This window comes from Mastacembelus armatus, chromosome 19 (genome assembly GCF_900324485.2).
Source record: "Mastacembelus armatus chromosome 19, fMasArm1.2, whole genome shotgun sequence".
In the NCBI taxonomy this organism is placed as follows: Eukaryota; Metazoa; Chordata; class Actinopteri; order Synbranchiformes; family Mastacembelidae; genus Mastacembelus; species Mastacembelus armatus.
In genome coordinates, this window is record NC_046651.1 from 8,655,910 (window position 1) to 8,674,977 (window position 19,068).

At 43.2% G+C, this 19,068-nt stretch overlaps 1 protein-coding gene across 1 annotated transcript; it reads right to left on the reverse strand.

Moving 5' to 3' along the window:
- Positions 1-192: 192 nt before the first annotated feature.
- On the reverse strand, positions 193-7,483 carry fscn2b (fascin actin-bundling protein 2b, retinal). Its single transcript, XM_026315858.1, has 6 exons — positions 7,391-7,483; positions 6,558-7,284; positions 1,227-1,383; positions 796-917; positions 548-715; positions 193-398 (listed from the first exon to the last, which is right to left on the reverse strand). The coding sequence occupies exons 1-6, from the start codon at positions 7,481-7,483 to the stop codon at positions 193-195; spliced, it is 1,473 nt and encodes a 490-aa protein (XP_026171643.1).
- Between the last annotated feature and the right edge of the window lie 11,585 nt (positions 7,484-19,068).

Genomic DNA, 19,068 nt, shown 5'->3' on the forward strand with positions numbered 1-19,068 from the left:
GTCAGTTCCTCATCCTGCCTATATCAGTCTGTGAGTCCTCTACTGGGCCTCTTTGCAACACGAAGGATAAAATTATTAAATGAAATCCCACAAATTTTGATTTTAAATAATAAAGTGTTGAGTGGTTCAAATCATGTCATCAATGAGAAGTGTTAGGGTCAGGCCTCAAGTTAAAACCAATAATGAACTTTATTAATATTCCCACAGTGCCGAGCTGCTCCAAGTGAGTCCGTCCCCCTTCAGCGTGCCCCCTTGGTCTCCACGCAGGTATTTGCCGTTCTTGGCACGGATGGCGAGGCGACCGTGCTCCAGGAGCTCCAGTGTGAAATCTTCAGGGGCCTCACCGTCTGAACACACCAGCCCGGCATTGTTTACATACCAGAACCGGCCATCCACACCTGCAGGATTTACAGCAAACACACAAAGCCAGATAAAGTAAAAACCTACTGCTAGGAAACCTCAAAGACAAACACACAAGAGTTGACAAACAGAAAAATTAAGCATTCTTGCTGTTTCCAGCTGGTTGTTTGACTGTGTATATCCAGACCTTTAATATGGTAGGCCCCGTTACTGAACTGCAGAGGGAAAATGTCATAGACTGATCTGTTAGCATCCAGTGTGTTGGAGTTCCTGTGGTGGCAGATAAAGCCGTTCTCCCCTCTAAGGATCAGCATCGGTCGGTTGATCAGCTTCAGAGTGAGCTGCTCGTCCTCGCCTGAGAATGATAGAGCAGAGTTGTTAGGGAGGAGGTACATGAATGGAAGGATGGGTATAAACAGACAAACACTCTTATACCTATGGAGTCACTGACAGCCAGGAGCTGACCATTCTTCTTGGTGCAGATGTATTTTTCATTGCTGGCTTTTAGTGCCACCTTGTGGCCAAGCCACTCCACTGCAAACATGGTATTTGCTGACCTGCAGTTGAGCATCACAAGAGGGAAGGTGAGACTTTCCCTGCATTGATGTGCTCTTGGAAATATTTTGCTTACTTGTTGAGCACTAATACAAGACTAAAGAAAGTAAAGCAGGTCAACTACATTAGAGTGAAGTTTGTATTTTAGAGAGCTAGATTACTAAGATGAATTTAGAGAGATGATGTACAAACCAGACGTATCACTATATGCTATTACTACATCTCAAATAAACAAGCATCTATAACTATTATTGTCATTCTGTCAGTTTAAGTCAGATTTCACATCATCTAACAAAGGAGCCTTCACTCACACGTCAGTAGCAGTACTCTCAATGCCTCCGTGGGCCACCAGGGCCCAGTAGTTCCCTTGGCTGGTGCGGAACATGCATTTCTTGGTTTCCTTGTCTATCTCCATCTGAAATGTCTCCATGTCCGTCTCATCTTCCTGATTGGCTGCGAGGCTGACTCCTAGGGGCAGAGTGGGGGCGCAGAACACACATTGTGACTTTAATGCTTTAGGACGGAAACCTGAAAAGTTTTCAGCATTTTAATAGATTCATCTATAAACTGCATCTCACAGTTTTTATTGACATTACTTCTGATTTATCAATGGAAAAAATATGTCTTGCATAAGATGTACAACGCTTAAGACTTGAGCACATGATGGTTGAAGTAGTATTGGCAGTTGTAACTAAAGGAGATCCCTCTGCAGATGTTTTGTATTACTCTCTGGATTCCCAGTGGCTTGTCCAAACCCACACACATAGCAGTGTGCTAATCAGGTGGTACTGTTGTGTTTATCTTGGCCCAGCATGAAAGAGTTGGTAATCACGTCTGATCCTGGGATGGTACGTTATTTTTAAGGGGATCTGTCTTAAACTGTGCCCTTGATTTGACAAGCCAAGCAAGCACATGCATACCTGAGGGTAGATACAGTTTTACTGATTGGGCTTCTGGTTGCATTTATGGACAGCATAGACAACACACAAAATAAATGCAGTTATCATGGCCAAGCAGGAAAATCTTAGAGAGCAGATAAAATGCATATTTCTCACCACAGTATGTATCAGCTACCACACTGAGCCCCCCCCAAACACCCAAAACAAAATCACACATTTGACTGACAAACATTTTATAGAAACCAGTTATTTCAACATTTTCATTACTGACAGATGGAAAACAAATGGTGTCAGAAACACACACACACACACACACACACACACAGACAGACTTCCCTCTCTGCTTTGGTGGGTGGTTTGGCTTCGAAGTTCAGATGGCACTTTAGTACTTACCTCATTCCAGTTTGAATACTGTTTTAGCAAATTTAACAAACCCTGACACTGAATCAGTCCAATGGAGTATTTTCTCCCAGCATTAACATTATCATCATTGTTGACAGTAAAGGAAACAGTTGCTCACATCACCAACAGACAGACTGCAGAGGGCTAAATCCCAAATTACGTACATCCCAATACATTTAATCCTTTAACAGAGCTGATTTGTGTGCCTCACCTCTTGCTTATCTCTCCCTACTCTCTTTTACGGTCATCCTTCTTTTACTGCTTCCCTTCCCCCATCTCTCCTTCCTTACCCCTGACCCTCTGCACCCCCACCTCCCGCCATCAGCCCACCTCCAGCCCTGCCTATCTGTCCCCTCCGCACAGTGGGGCTCTGATATAATCAGCTTTCAAGTGCTACCCGACCAATCCCTCAATCCCCTCAATACAAGAATTAAGTCAAAACAAGAAAAGACCAGAGGATTTTATGGTCCACACTTAGAAGGATGTACAGATAATTACTGGCCCCTTTCTATTCATGAGCTAACGGACCCACAGATGATGACACATAAGGAGAACACACTAAAAAATATAAGAGGTATCTGCATTACTTAATGATAGTATGTTACAGACTCAAAATTAATGTAACTCAGCCCTTATCAGCCTGTAGGTGGTTTACAAAGTGTAGAAACATAACGTTTTGTAATTCGAAGCTGTTAAACAGGGATTTCAAAGACCAATGCATTAGACTAGCAATGAATGCATGTAGGTCTACATATATATTACATTTGCATAATACAAGTCAAATGTGCATGTATCTACCAGTCTGTAGGGCCTGGCTTAATGTCATTTTTATAGATTAAACATAAAGAAGTTCTATACACATTTTTATCATTGTTTGCCTATGACAGCATAAATCCCGCCTGTTTTAAGATTCGTTCGGAGTGCTTTGCTCACATTCAATATCCAACCATAAAAACTGGAGGAGAGGGAAATCGGGTGACATGTGACAAAGATGTCATGGTCACTGAGCTGCTGTGACGCTTTAATCACATCTAATTCACACCTGATAAACTAGGTATCATGAGATCTTACAACTGGTTAAATTATCATTGATCTCAAGTGCATTTGAAGCATAAATTTCTGCCCCTCCACTCTACACCCATGCCTAGGGGCCCATCAATGTCGCTCTCTCTCATCCCGACTTAATGTCATGCTTTGTCTACCTATTCCATGTGTCCATTTCACACTAATTCAACCCAGAAATGATCCTCAGAAAGGGCTCAGCTGGGACCTCACAGCTGATAGATGAGAGCAGAGGAAAAAGGATGGAGGAAGGGAAAGAACCTGAGAACATGGGAGAAAGAGATTGGATATGCTGAAATCCAAGCCTGCAATCTGAGGATATCAATCCTTGCGGTGGTGACCATTTTCGACACAATAGTTGGTCAAGCATATGAAAAAAGATGTTGTCGTCATAGCCACGATCCCTAATAAACTATGCAGCAGAGCTCAGTACACTCCCTGGTGGGTCTGCACAAACACACACAGGTAGTCTAGTGCCACATTTTGGATCAGCTCCACTTTCCGGTGTTGTCCTACCTGCAGGCTGCAAGTAGAGCAGTCCTGGCTAATCCATCAGCGATAGATGGCTCTGACATCTATTATTAATGGTAAGCTAATGCCACTATCCCCCTGTCCTGTTTTCCCCTTTCTCCCAGTCCTTCATCTTTCACAACACTAGTTTTCTGTTTTCTTCTTTTCTTTTTTTGGGGGGGGATTTCAGTCCTTTCACTTTTTCTTCTCTTATCTTTTCCTGGACTGTGTGTGAGTGTCTGTGCATGGATACTTAAGCACACTTAGTGTATCCATGCAATGTGTATCCTTAAGTGAGTATGCACTGTGTATGTGTGTGCATAGTCACATGTGTGTTAATGGAAAGTATGTGTCTTTGGACTATCATCACGCTTTCAGGGCAGGGTGGACCACTTAGAGCTGAAGAACACAGAAAGGTGATGAGAGACACAATGACAAATCTACATGACATGTTAAGGCAGGCAGGGCTCAGCTGCACCCTCAGAGCTGACACACACACACACACTCACACACACACACACACAGACAGAGAAAATCTAAAATTGCATTGTGTTGCTGTGTACAAAGACTGTACCGTGTATCATTTTAATACAGATAGCCAACATGGCTGCTCGGCAAGATAAAGATTCCATTTTGTACTTCTCACTTATAGTCTGATGCAATAATTCAGTCTTTTGATTTGTTCAGATGTAAAATATCATCCATTCTCCCCTGCTCAGTAGATTCAGTGTTACCATGTTTACACTGTAACATAATGATCAAATTGCTGGAAAGTTGGAAATCTAATGTCAAGCAGTCTGATGGTATGAAGAGTTGGTCATTGCTGAGCTGCTGTTGCTTCAGTTTATCCCAGAAGGTGCAAATTAGGTAAGAAGCAGGTCTGAGTCTGAAACTTCAACTGGAAAACCCACAAATAAAATAAAATAAAATGTGATGACAAAAAAAAATTAATCTTGTGGAGTTATGTGCTGTCATCTGATGGAGCCAGGGTAGATTAGCAGGTTACAGAGCAGAACTTTGTGGAGTTGAAGCTACGGCCCCCAGTGAGAGGGAGCTTGAGTTTCTGAAAGCAGACTCCCCCTCGCCTTCCAGGAACGAGGGGCCAACTTCATCAATAATTCAACACACCTTACCTCACCACTCGCCGCAGCATGGTTGTGTGTGGGGGCGAGTGTGTCGGAGAAAGATAAAGCGTTTGTGCAGAACAAGTGTGGGAAGAGAGGAGAGAGAAAGAAAGAGTTATCGAAGGCACAGGGTAACAGAAACATGTGAGCGTGAGTATGTGATGTTACATGCACATGTAGTTCTCCACAAACTATATGTGTTTCATACGCCGCAACATTTCTCCCTCCCTTCAGCCAATCGGTTTGCAGTGCTCCCAGACATTTGGTTTCTGCCTGCAGTTCCCACAGAAAACCAGGGACAATGAGCAGCTAAAGATTCAGTTACAGCACCGAGGGCTGAAGTAACTTGACCATGCAGACACGAATCTGCAGCCTGCGAATGAGTGCCATGGAAAAGTATGCTGACAAGTGCTGTTGTTGTAGACTAATCCACCCCAAATCCAGTTTCCTGACCAGCAAACCGATTCAACCCTCGACCACTGAACACTTGGTCCTTTTAGTGCTCTGTTGGTTAGACGTAGCATGACACTCACAATTGCAATTGTTCTAGTTTTTTTTCACCGATCAAAGAAACACAGCCTTGCTTTTGAGAAGTAATAACTCTGAAGCCAATGTGGAGCAGTGTAATCCATCAGTACAGTAGCATGGTGGCATGCCTTCATGCTGATCAAATAACACACTCCAGTGGCTCTGACACAAGACTGAAGAGTAAATACATAATACAGTATCAACAGAGCATTATGGTACAGCATATAGGTTACAAGCAGCTGTTTCAGAAGGCAGCTTCAGTAAGGCCTGAATGTGTTGAGTATTTCCAACAGTAACCAACACAGCCAGAAGGAGTGCAGGGGCATTTTCAAAAAAGATCACCATATATGATTATTTGGTAGAAGAATGGGAAAACAATGCCTTACCTTTTCTATTGTATTTTACTGCATTCTCACAGGGCTGTCAATATTTCAAGAATAACACCTTCCCTGACAACATTTATTTTACCACTACATTAAAAATCATAAAATCCATTGCAAATTATTATTCAGATATCAATATCAGTTTTTACCAACAGGGTGCACAATAAATCTGTCATTTGACCAGTGGGCTAATCTAAATCTGCTGCAAAACAAATGACGTATTCGTATCAGGTCTCACAGACAGTCCCCCCTATCAGACTCATCTATCTTCTTTTCCTGGAAAGATGCAACTATCCAGCGTCGATGCATGGTGGTGTGCAGACCGCATTACCCAGAATTACCATGCATTCCGTATCAGCTGTCAATCATGAGAGAGTGGCCCATTCCCTTATCCATGCATATTCAGCATGTCCACAAGGTAATGTGCTTCCTGTGAACTGTAATCTCAGTTTTCTCGGGAGTATCAGTGCACAGTATAAACTGTAAATGGGCCAGTAGTATTAACTGCAGTAGTATTTGCTGCTTCACTGTGGACTGTATGTTTGTAGTTCAGTGTCATCTAAAAGCTCACATGACCAACCTCAGTGGCACCAAGGTCAACCTTTGTCCATTCAATCAGACTTTTGAGATTCTCTACAGGACCTTATTAAATATAGGAAGCTAAGAGTGTTGCAGCTTGCATTTAGATTTGTGCATATACATCATGTCCTGCTGATGTGTCTTTGTTTTCCTACCTTGTCTTATGGAGACATATCTCCCATTGGCTGCCATCAGAACCACCTGTGGGTGACTCTCCTCCAGGTCAAACAGTTCATCTTTGCCTGGCTTGGAGCAGCGTCCAGACCTCAGGGTCCCCGTAGGACCCATGGGAGACAAGTACTTTCCTTCACAGTCTTTAAAGGCCAGCTTGCCACACTTCAGCTCCAGCGTGTATGCTGTGGCCCTCCCACTCTGTGTTAAAAGCTTCCCATCGTTGCTGAGGAAGCGGCTGTCGCAGGTCTTTAGGCAGTACTTCCCGTCTAGGTAGACAAGGGTCAGGAGTGCTGCCACACCCCAGGGAATGTTCAGATCCACAGCGATTTCCCCATCCTCTATGGAGAGGTGGGCATAACGCTTGCGGGCCACAGACAGCAGGTTGGCCTGTGGGTGTAGAGCCAGGTGCACTGCCCATAGCTCGGCATCAGTGATTACCTGGGCAAAGCAGGACAGGTAGTCCCGAGAGCCACCGAAGAAACGGAGGTGCTGCTCAGACTGTAGGGCCCAGCGACCATCTGACTGAGCCACGATGAGGAAGCGGCAGTCTGAATTGTGCCCATCGGCCTCACAGGTGACCTTCCCGTCCTTGTCAGAAGCCAGGTAGCGCCCCAGGTGGCTGCGCAAGTAGATTACCTGGGTGTCTTGAGAGTCCTGCTCTAGAGTCCATATCTGCTTCTTCTTTAGGCTGGGAGCTGATGCATTCACCTGAGAAATACAGACCACAAACGTTTATCATCCTAATATTATATAAAACTAACCTTAACTTCATAAAAATACATGGCTCTTTACAACCCAGTATCTTCAACTGCACCTTGAAGCCAAAGGCCTCAGCAGTTAGGTATCGACCCTCATAGTTGATTAGACCAAACTGCAGCTTTAAGGGAAGGTTCCCATTAGCTGGCATCTTCAACTGTGGATTCAGAAGAGAACAAAGGGTCAGACAGGTGAGCTGAGGAGGACTGGGTAAGAGAGGGTTAAACAGCAGACGTGAGAACTTTGCCTAAACAAGCTGGAATAAGGAGTTTTTAAAGAGGTGAAACATAAGGAAGGAAGTGATGTCATGGAGCATAATGGAATGAAAACCCCTTAAAGACAAGTAATCAATTCATTAAGGAATAGTACATAAAGCACTCCCATGACCACAAATTCCTTCCTTCACCCACAGCTTCTTTATATAGTTTTCGAGCCACAGCCTCCTAATTTACTTACTGTGGTTTTGTGGCTTCCCCTCTGCAGTTTCTGTGGCTTTAATACCAGTTCCCAGATTTAAGAGGCTCCTTCCACCAAGTGTCCCCTTGTAATTGTTTCTCTTTTTCTTCTCCTCTTGCTGGCTCTCACGTTCTGTTGACCGGGTCTCCCAGCTTGCCTTCAATGCCGCCCCTCTTCTCCCTAATCAGGTTAGAGGCAGCAAAGACCTGAGTCAACCTTGATCTCCCTTCAGTCAACCTCTCTTTCTCAGTAGACCAATTTTGTCCTCAAACGCTTATCTCCACTTCTGCAGCTGACCCTCTCCCTCCTGTTGAACAGTGCTCTCTTGTCCAGCTTCACTCCTCTCCTTGCTTGACTTGCTATTCACCCTGAAGGCTCAGGGCTTTGGTACCCCATGACTAGACTTCCCTGGGATTTTGTTTTTGCCCCTTCATTGCCTAATATCTTTGGATCACACTGAACGCACTGACCTTCTTCTTCCTCACCCTCCTTGAAGTCCAGGTTTTTCGTTTGTCAGACGCAGGTTTGATCAGTGAAGAAGAACATCCTCAGCGGTCCTGCAGATTTTATGGTAGTACTCTGAAGGACTCCTTCACTGTTTCCCTATACATAAACCATCCATCACAACTGCACCCAGCAACAAAGAGTGCTCAGTGCTGTAATCTTAAGCCTCTCCCTGTCGCTCTTTCCTCCCATCCTCTCCTTTCCTCTCTCTGCCTTTCTCTAACCTGCCATGTGTATAATCCAGCCTTTCTCTGCCTCTGCTCTTTATTCTAAGCTCTTCACCTCACCTCTTTCTGTGACATATAAAGACAGGTAAGTAGAAACAATGCACACACATACACACACGGCGGCGCGTAACCAGAGCACTCCCTGTGCCTTTGGGGTAGCTGTCTGAGTGCAGCTCTCCTTACCTGCCTATTTAGTTACACACCTTCTCTTATTGCAAGCTCCCTGGGTCAGTCCTAATGGGAATGAGTCTGAGATGTCGACGGAGTCGGACTTTACATTTGAATTTAGGAGACAGTTAAAAGGACGGGGGATGGCAGATGTTGTGAAGGAAACAATAACAAGCCAATCAACATATGGTTTTGAATGAATGTGTGTGCAGCAAGTGGGACACTGTGTGTTGTGTGTGTGTGTGTGAGTAATCAACTTTGCCAATCAGCCTATTACAAGTCCTCTTTGCCGAGTAAACAGTCGAGTCTGTTCCTGAATCCATCTAATCCTCAACCCAATCATCCCAACCTGGTTAATCTGCCGGCACTAACCCTCCCCGCTCCTAAATCACACACGCACAACACACACACGCACAACACACACACACACACACACACACACACACACACACACACGCACGCACGCACGCACGCGCGCACGCACACGCACGCACACACACACACACACACACACACTTGCTTGCACAATGGCTAGAAACAAACACATACACATAGACTCACTGACCCACAGGAACATGTATGTCATCACACACACACACACGCACACAAAGGTCAGCAGAGGGTCCCAGGGTTTATAGTAAACACCACCCACCCAAAGATTTACTCCTCCTGACCCAGACTTGAACTGCTATACTCTATGCAAAATGCGATAAACAATGTGTGTCACACACAAACTACACACACACACACACACACACACACAGGGATGTTGAAGGACATGAGTGATGTATTTTGTTGCCTGAGATCCTTCCTCAGAACTGCTAAGCATCCCACATTGCTGAGACGATGATTTGAGACCAGCTTCTGTTCTGAAACTTTTCTGTACTGAGGCTTTTTGAAAGGCTCTCCAGTCAGCAATTTTATGGGTCCTACTAGAATCTATCGTCCATCTATCTATTTGCAAATAAAATAGGTTCCAAAAAACAAAAAATATATATTTAGACGTCTATAATAATGAGATTAAACAGGGGACCAAACCTTTGGCAGGGTGTCACTCTTTTAAAACAAATTTGCCCCTTTCATTTTTGTAACAGATTTTTATGTAATACCATTTTTGTTGTTGCCTAATCTAAAGGTAAGTCATGAATGGCAGACTGTTCCACTGACAATAAAAAAAATACCAGGGAACTAATGAGCATAAATATATGATGAAAATCTCAACGATAATTACTTTAGGGAGATGGTGTTTTAGGCGCTTTATGCATACTATAATTTTAGTAAAGGTCAAATGATTAATTTAGCAAAATTAAAATGTAGTAAAAACAACTGCCTTTAAATCACTGTTTTAAAAATTAGATGAATTGTTCTAAATTTAAATGAAAACATTTTATCTATTTAAATCTCACCCAAATATTGTTTTGTACAGGGGACTGGTATATTATTTTTTACATTAGTACAATAACAATATAGACAAGTAATGGTGAGACAAGGGGCTAGTCAATAGTTTATAAGAAAAGGATGTAAATTGTGTTCATCAACTATTTCTGCAAGGTAAATAAAAGAATAAACCGTTTGCCATTAAAAATGATGGGTACAAAAAACAATAACCTATTTCTTTACTTCATCCTTATGCACAGGGCTTTACAGAGGCTGACCCACAGAGGGCATCACTGCTCTGCAGACAGGTGCTCCAGCGCAAGTCTTTAAATTACAGTGTGAACCCTGGAAACCCATCTACAGGAATGAAGAGGTTTCAATTTTTTCCCAACATTTACATGTCCATCGACTTTGACATCTGTCATTCAAAGTAAGACATTAAAGGAGGACTGACAGCCATCAGCCAAGCACAGAGAGGGTTTGAAGTTTCACTCTTATGAAATCTATCCAGACAAAAGCAACTGGGGGGAAAAAGCCTCTAGTGTCTTCTTATATACGCTTAATGATGTGGATGAAATCACTTCATTTTAAACGCTCACTCACATCCTCTACTTGGACAAGCCATCTGATCTGCTGTTGGTAAGAGGAGCTACGGCGTGACGTGCGCCTGTGACTGTAATTAGATCTGAGAACTCTTTACTTTTAAAATAACAAAAATAATTTGTACAACAGATCCTCATTTCTGAAGATTCAGAAAACAGATACAGACACATGCATACTTAGACACATGGAAAACATGCTGCAGAATGTGGGAGAAAAGAGCAGCAGAGACACACACTGCTCGCAAATCAAAAAAGTAATATACTGTTATTGTTATCAGAGCTATTATTTTCATTACTATCACTATTATCACTATTACTGTACTTCTTCCTCATATGTATCCTATCCCACGCATCATTAGCTCGTTCTCTGTGGCCCCCGGGGGCTGCGTCATCGTCTGCTGATGTGCCGGGCGCTCCTGCTGCCATCGGCACAGTGACGCCTGTCGATAGCCAACCAGATGTTTTTTTTTTTTGTTTTTTTTTTTTCATCTGGGACGGCGGCTGTTCCAGGTTCACCGTGGCAACCGTGGGATGGTGCTTTAGAAGCCATTACAGCGGTCCTCTGATGACACTCAAATAGCTATCATTACACCTCCTCCAAGGAGACACAGAGGGAGGAGGAGGAGGAGGGAGGGGGGTGAGAAGGGAAGGGAGAGATGAGGCAGGGAAAGAAAAAGGAGAGACTGGATGGGAGGAGGTAAGGGTGAAGGAGGGAAGGAGAGAAATAAGGTGGTGGAGCAGGTGAAGCAGGAGGTGAAAGAAGGGAAAAGAATGGGGAAAGGTGAGTGCTGGGAGATTGGCTGAAGGATGCTGGGAGAGGGAAGGAGAATCGGCAAATTACACAGGCAAACAGGGATGGGAAACCAAGTTAAAGATATAGAAGGTGCATGGAAGAAGGGATGAGAGGGAAGGGAGCGACTGCGAAAGAGGATGGGGAATTCAAAATGACCGTTTCTGAGTTAACAGCCTCCAGCCTTTTTCTACCCTATTAAGTTCTATTCTGCCATTACTTGGGACTGCGGGGTGCTGCCTCATACCCCACAGTGTCCCCCTACTCTTACAGCCACCCCCCTTCCCTATACACACACACACACACACACACACACAGACAGTCTTCCTTTCACTTCTCTTATTTCTGCCCCTCCTCTCCCTCATCTTCAGTTCACTTCCAGAGGTTGTGAACTGAATGAAAGAGAGATCAGCTGGATCAATCTGAGTCCACTGGTTGTTCTTGTTGCTGTTGCAAAAGCATGTAAAAACAGACTGCACGGCCTTTCACTGCCACCCTGCTTTGTCTGCTGATTTCCTCTCTTCCCTGAAACATTATGAAACTGCAGCGTGCAACAAATGCTTTGTTATAAACTTTGTTATATTTCAGACTGCTGTGATAGCTGAGGTGTGAAGGTTCTTGCATCAGGCCATAAAAAAAAAGTGGAAAATGTTCAAAATGTGTTTGCAGATAAACTACCAAAACATCTGCTGTTTACCAGGAAATCTTTACCTTTTTTCTTCACCTTCATGAACCTCTGATCTTTAAGAAATGCAAATTAAAGAAGATCTATTCGTTGCAATTGAATGTTTTTTGACCAAGCTCAAGCATTAAATGGGGATACACTGGAAACACTTACACTTTATGTGAGACCTACCCTTTTGAGGTAGGTCTCACATTGTCTCACAAGTTTGAGCTCATCTCCTTACAACCACGCCTTTCCAACTTGTTCCTCTGCACTTCATCATCACACACCAATATCCTCATCCAGCTTGTCTCCACTTTACACACACCTTTGGGATGGACAGGGAGGAAAAGTAAAGTTTTTTAGGTCTTTCGCTGTCAGTCACTTAAACAAACAGACAGAGCACACAAATGAAGGCCACTCAAACATTTATATTAGTTTCCAACAATTTAGTGTCTGATTTCTCTGTTTTATACCTGTTGAGACAGTTGCATCCTCACACACATCTTGACCTGACATGCTCGCATCTGTAGTTTCCGCAACCACCACTAAGAGGCGGTGTCAGCCTTCTACTTGAACTCATTTATGGGAACCTATATATTTTTTGGAGGTTAAAAAAGAGAGAAGAAGATTGATGCCTGGTTTGTTAATGTTGGTGCCTCTGTGACTGCACAGCGTAGGAGGGAAGGACTTCAGTGCTATTTAAAATGGCTGCTTTTAATGTCTCTTGCTTTTTTTGGGGGGGGGGGCGACACTGCAGAAACTAGAAGGCACCAACAACACGTGAAGCATTATCCACTGTAAAAACACACCAGTGAAATTAAAAACGAGAGGGCGGGCGGAGTATTTCCCCTGTTTCAATCATTTGCAGTCATCGTACCTGAGTGTCTTTCTAAGGCGTGTAATGCAGGCTCAACAGGAGCAGGTCTGACCCACAGTTTTAGGGCCTGAATGTGTGAGTGTGGGTTATAGCTCAGTGCTAAGCATGCATTTCTCATGTGCTTTTAATCTCTTGGCTTTCTTACATGCTGATTTGATTATGATCAGGGCAACACACACACACACACACTTAAAAAGGCTGCTCTGGTCGCCCCATGTGCTCCAGTATAGTACAGTATATTACCCTCGCTTTTCTTTAAATGTGTCTGAAACGAGGTTTTGAAACACTCCGGATTAACTGATGTATCGCGTTTCTAAAAACAAACCGCCTCTGAATCATTCATTAATGCACATTTGGCTATTACAGTGCGGGTTCGTGTTTTATGGGCAGTGCAGCTCCTTCCTGTGTGGTAGGAAAGAGTTAATAACAATGGGCTAAACGTGATGAGTGAGGGGGCTCTGTGAAAAACAGCGAACCAATCCGCGTCAAGATTAACACCTTGCGCGGTCGTGATTGGCCTAAAGCCCGGTCGGTGTCGTTTGGGGCTCAACACCCACGTGGGGGCACGGATCCTCATTCGAGCTCTCATTGGCTGAGACCCGCCCTTGGATGATCTCGCTGTGTTATTGGCAAAGCTGCTGCCGTCGGCCCCGCCCCTCCCCCCACACGCCCCCCCTCCTTGTTTTTCCGTCCGAGAGGAAAGGAAATATCCCTGTCGCGAGCTCCGTGGGCTCGCGCGGGCAGCCGCGCCGCCGCTTCACATCTATCAGGAGGCGCGCGAACTCACACCTGACATTTCGCACCGATCCTCTTAACGGCGCGAAAATACGCAAAACACGATTACTAGGTATGATATTTAACTCGGTGTCGACGTCTCGGGACAGCAGCCTCCCGTTATTTCGTTTTTATCGCCAATTTCCCAGAGATGTTTGCTGCGTTTGTGTCTCTCTGCTTCTTCATTTTCTCTTCATGAAGCAGCTCAGCGCTCCCTCTGTACCGGAGACAGCACAAACACACGCTGGTCCCTGTTTGTATTGGCTTTTCTGCAGAACTCTTCACCTGTAATGAATTAGAGGCATTACTAAAGATTAACAAGAGACATAATTATCTATCTATCTATCTATCTATCTATCTATCTATCTATAACTTTGTCTCCTGTCAACCCACAGTATGTATTGGTGTCTTATTAAATTGGTATCTAAGATAATATTAAATAGGAAAAAGAAAGAACTAGGGACAGATGGTTTAGTGTTATTCTATCCAATACATTTTTAACAGTATTACACAGACACACACACACACACATATTACCTTTCAAATCCTGTCAGTATGCTCTGCTTGTCATGTGACTTCCATTGTTATCCCTGCTAAGCTAAATAAGTTAATGGCCAAAGGACAAAAATAAGTAAGCAGGACTTGCAGTAAACACTGTTAACTTTTTAACATGATTTTATCCTTTGGTACAAATTCATTGCTTTTCTAGTACATTATTTACTTTTTTAACAGACTATATGAGAGTCTGTTGAACATTAGGTGCAATAAGGGTGTACTTAAAAAAAAAAAAATCAAAACACACTGAGTGTGTGAAGACCAAGGCACCCAGGCCACATAAGAAGCTCATAAAACACTTTAAACTCAAATTCAATTAATGCCAAAATCATGTTCAATGTGTTCCACCAAGAGTTTGAAAGCTCTGATGTTGGCGCTCTGTTCAAACCTCGTGAGAGCAGTGCTGGGAGTTTTTGAATGCTAACAAAATAATTGTTTCTATAGTTTGGTTCAAATGGCAAAGTGCTCATACTTTTTTTGGAAGTGCAGTCAGCTTTGAAGATGTGTCTTATGGTTAGGGCATTTTTCGATATTTTATGTTTGAAAAGAATCAACAGAAATTAAATTAAATAAATAGCTACATCAGTTTTTGCCACTAGGGGGCAGAGATAACAAAACAACGTGACAGAAGTGCCAGAATATCTGGCTCTTTAGGTTGCCAAATGATATTTTTTCAGCTGCTTGCTAACTTTGTTTATCTGCTGTTTGGTGCTGGGCAAGTGGCGTACAGCGGGTTTATCAGAGCTTCTTTGTTCTGACAGCTGCCAATGAGAGAAGATGAGCACAGCCAAGACTGTAAAGAAAAAACAGCCAGAAAAAGAAATGAGTGAACTCTTTCACATTACGTAGCAATTTCATATAGTGTTTAACTATTAACAAAAATGTGAGAGGCAGATGCATCACTTTGTGCAGAACCATCAAGTTTATTTAAAACATCCAAATAATTCCACCCTTTCTTTCGCCATCCTGAACCTGATTTACGCTGCTCATGCACAGGGCAGCTATTCCCTTAAATTTGTTTCTTCCATGCATCTGGTGATAGCCAGTGGGCCTCACAAACCGGCTCTAGGGACTCTTTTTAGGATTTCTGCCTCCAGAACTTCCCTTACCCTTCCTCCTTCTCTTGAATTGTTGAATAATGCTGCTAAACTCTCAGACTGAATCTCCTTCCCATTCAGTTCGCCTCGGAATTGAGATCAGTCAGCTTTTTCTCTCCTCATCCTGTGCCGGAGCCGTGCTGCGGATTTAGCTTGCTTCTGATCCAGCAGCAGCAGGCACAGCGGCCCTCACTGTGTGATGGCTGCAGGAGGGGAGCTGGGCCAGCGGGGAAGGGGGATACCCCCCATGTGTGCTCGGCAATTGTTGTTGTGGCGATGGTGGCAGTAGTGGTGGTTGCCAGGGAGATGGCGGTTGCTTGTCTGACCTGTCCCCCTTGTGCTGTCAGCGGCGTTATTGATGCACGCCGCTGCTCGGCATTGTGGGAGTGCAGGAGGGAGGGCGGACAGGACAACGGTTAATGAGTTCAGGAGGAGCAGGGACTCTCCATGCTCTCTCTCCCTGTTTCCTTGTCACCTCTCTCTCTCCCTCCCCCTCATTTCTCATGGGTGTGTCTGCCTTGTGCATTAAGAATGTGGGTCTCATGATCCATCATGGCAAAAATGCACTTTCCCCCTCTTTTACACACACACACACACACACACACACACACACACACCTAAACGGCATACAGCCGCCGCACTCACAAAAGCATGTTCACCCACACCTTTACTCGAACAGCGTAACTGACTCATTCGCAACCACTCCTTCCCCTCTCACTCACTCACACACACACACACACACACACACACACACACACACACACAGATGCTGCCCTGCTGTTACGCCTGAAGCTAGGAGAGCTAGCAAGATTAATAATGACCCCTGACTCCCCATAGACAGGCCCAAATATACACAGTTTGTAGAGAGAGAAAGACTGAAGGTAAAGAGCATGAAGAGAAGAACAAGGTGAGGCCAAACGGTGCCAAAAAAAATATACAGGTTAGAGACAAAGAGACAGAGGAAATGTATACAGCTTAGAAAATGATAGGGATGAGAGAACCGAGAGTGGATTAATGCCAAAATGTAGAAGAGAGTGGAAGGCCACTCTCAAAAACCGGGAGGCCAAACATGCAAAACTGGGCGAGTGGAGCTGTGCTGAAGGACAAGAAAGAGTATGTCAACAGTAAGCAGGGTAAATGTTAAAAAAAGTCTCTAAACTGGCATTTTTGACATCTGAAAACTAAGCTTTTCAAAAATGTTCCCCAGAGTGGATAAATCTAAAAACACCGGCTGCGCATTTTAGTGTTGACAAGGAAAACTGAGCTTTTGAAAAGCAATGATGTAACCCTGGTAAGAGGCTGTGTGTCAGTTAGGTCAAAGGGCTACGATTTAGCATAGTATTTACATAAACTTAAGGAACTTGCAAGAAACAAATGAAAAAAAAAAATGTAAAATTCAAAGGAACAGAGATGTCTTGACTTTTAGCTCTTACTATTGGCCAATTTCCAAAAATGTTGGATCCCACATTTCCCATAATGGAATTTTATAGCTTTTTATTTCTTGTAAGTGCCGACATCTTTCAAACAATGCATGAGGTCATGTACATTTTTATTGTTTATGCGAAGGAACAGTAGTAACCAGTGTGGTGGTATATAGGTTGCTCAAAAACAAATGTTGCTTTACTTAAGTAAACATACACATATGTCTTTATAGACATTTAAAGGACCTGTCTGTTGGTGCGGCCTTGTGAGGACAGTCTGTCAATGGTCTGTTTTTATGTTGTTTTTATCATAAAATTCATACAGTGTCAACTGAAGTCTCTGCTACATGAAAATGCTAGTTTCATCGCGTTTTCCTCATAGTGTTTTTTTCTGACAGCGTGTTACTACCTCTCACTTTCTTATGCTACATTTACAGATACCAGCAGCGGTATGCAGGCAAATAACACAAACAGTGACACACACACACACACACATACACATTCATGCACATGCACAGAGGCACCGGCATGGATTAATGTGTTTGGCTCAACTATTTCATCTATTACTGTCGGAGGCCTTTTGTGATGAGGGCATTTTTCAGGTTGCTAACCATTATTCCCTCTAGGCCCCAGGCTCCTCAAAGGTTGGTGTGAAAGTGTGTGTGTGTGTGTGTGTGTGTGTGTGTGTGCGTCAGTGTGAGAATACCCAGCCTTATGGTTATGGTTATGGCCTAACCATGTAGTAAGATTTTTTTCTATTCTTCAGGGGATTCATATTGCCATTTGTGACTGTACTTAATGCTCCCTCACCATTTGTCAACACAAGCCTAAGCAGCTCGAAGCCTGTTTGCTTTGCTGTATAAGGTTTTTTTTTTTTTGCACCTCTATCATACCTTGAAAAATTGCTGAGTGTGCGGTATCCATCAACATACCAAAGTATTTGAGAGAAGGAGCGAAAGATAGGGAGATAGGAAAGGAAGAGACACAAGTGAACTCTATCATGTCATCCGCCTCTGTCTTGTTGTGCTTCTCTTTCCCCCCAGTGTATTAAAATGTGTTTACACAGTACTCAGATCTACTACAGCACAAATTACATGCACACAGAGATATAAACTCAAACCAGATGGGTTTGCTTCTGCTCTGAATAATGGCTGGTGTTTGGTTCCGTTTTCACGGGCCTGACTCTGCCATCGCCTCAAGAATAAATTAATTCACTGGTTTATTCTTGGTTTTATTTGTTTGCTCTTTGGGGGTAGGCCATGCAAAAGCAAGCAAGATGTGTGGGCATCGTGAGTAACTTGCCTTCCACCTCTACAGTGTCATACCTCAACTGAAGTGTGGTTTTGCTCACATGTAGCGATGAAATGTGTGATTGGATCAGATGTAGTAAAGCATTAAATAGAAAGGTGAGTGAACTCAGAGTGTACTGAAGATGTACTTGAATCCAGTTGCTAAAGACCTTATAACAGTGCTAGTATAGGGCTAGTCAGGTTGATCTAGCAGCAGAACTAGAGTCAGAATTTAATGGTCATGTCTGCACTTAGCTTATAATCTTTGAACTGAAATGAATAAAACAGTTTAAATCAGTAGTGATTCATAATGCCACATGCTGTGTAGTGTGGTGTAAATAATGTTGCATGAAAGCAGTAGCGCATGCACAGTCTATTTTAATGTAAAAATATCACCTTCGTATAAAGAAACAATACAAAAATAAATGTTGCATTAGATTGATCAAAAAACTTTTTTTTTTCTTCACAGAAATGAGGCTTAGTTGGTGCACTTATTGCTATCAATGTGCCAAACAACCACCCCAGTGCTTTTTGTTCTCCAATGGTCTCAATATAGTCCAAATTTCAGACACATTCCTGTGCCACATATACCCTGCAATCCATCTAACTTAGAGCTGCCCACAACAGGCCTTTTTCGATAAAGACATTTTGACAGGTCACTGTAGGGAAAAAAAACAAAACCAAAATCTCTGATAATAATAAAATTACAATGCTGGATTCTATTTAGCAGCTTCAGGGCCATGACATTGAGTGTGTTGGCCCATTTCCACACTGACATGACTTACCGGGACACTTCAATAGAATGTGAGCCATTCTTAATATTATTGTAACACCTGTGTTTTTGTACTATGAAAAGTCAACATGCCTGTTTAGATACATGTTGATACAAGATTCTTAATCTCAACAATTTAAATTTTCAGTACGGCTTTGTC

Bases quoted from the DNA above. Each gene is read 5' to 3' on its own strand.
- fscn2b (XM_026315858.1), bottom strand. From the start codon at position 7,483: ATGCCAGCTAATGGGAACCTTCCCTTAAAGCTGCAGTTTGGTCTAATC. The intron at 918-1,226 runs GTGAGTGAAGGC...GCTCAACTGCAG, and splicing joins GAGAGTACTGCTACTGACGT to GTCAGCAAATACCATGTTTG. The intron at 399-547 runs GTCTGGATATAC...TAAATCCTGCAG, and splicing joins CGGGGCCTACCATATTAAAG to GTGTGGATGGCCGGTTCTGG.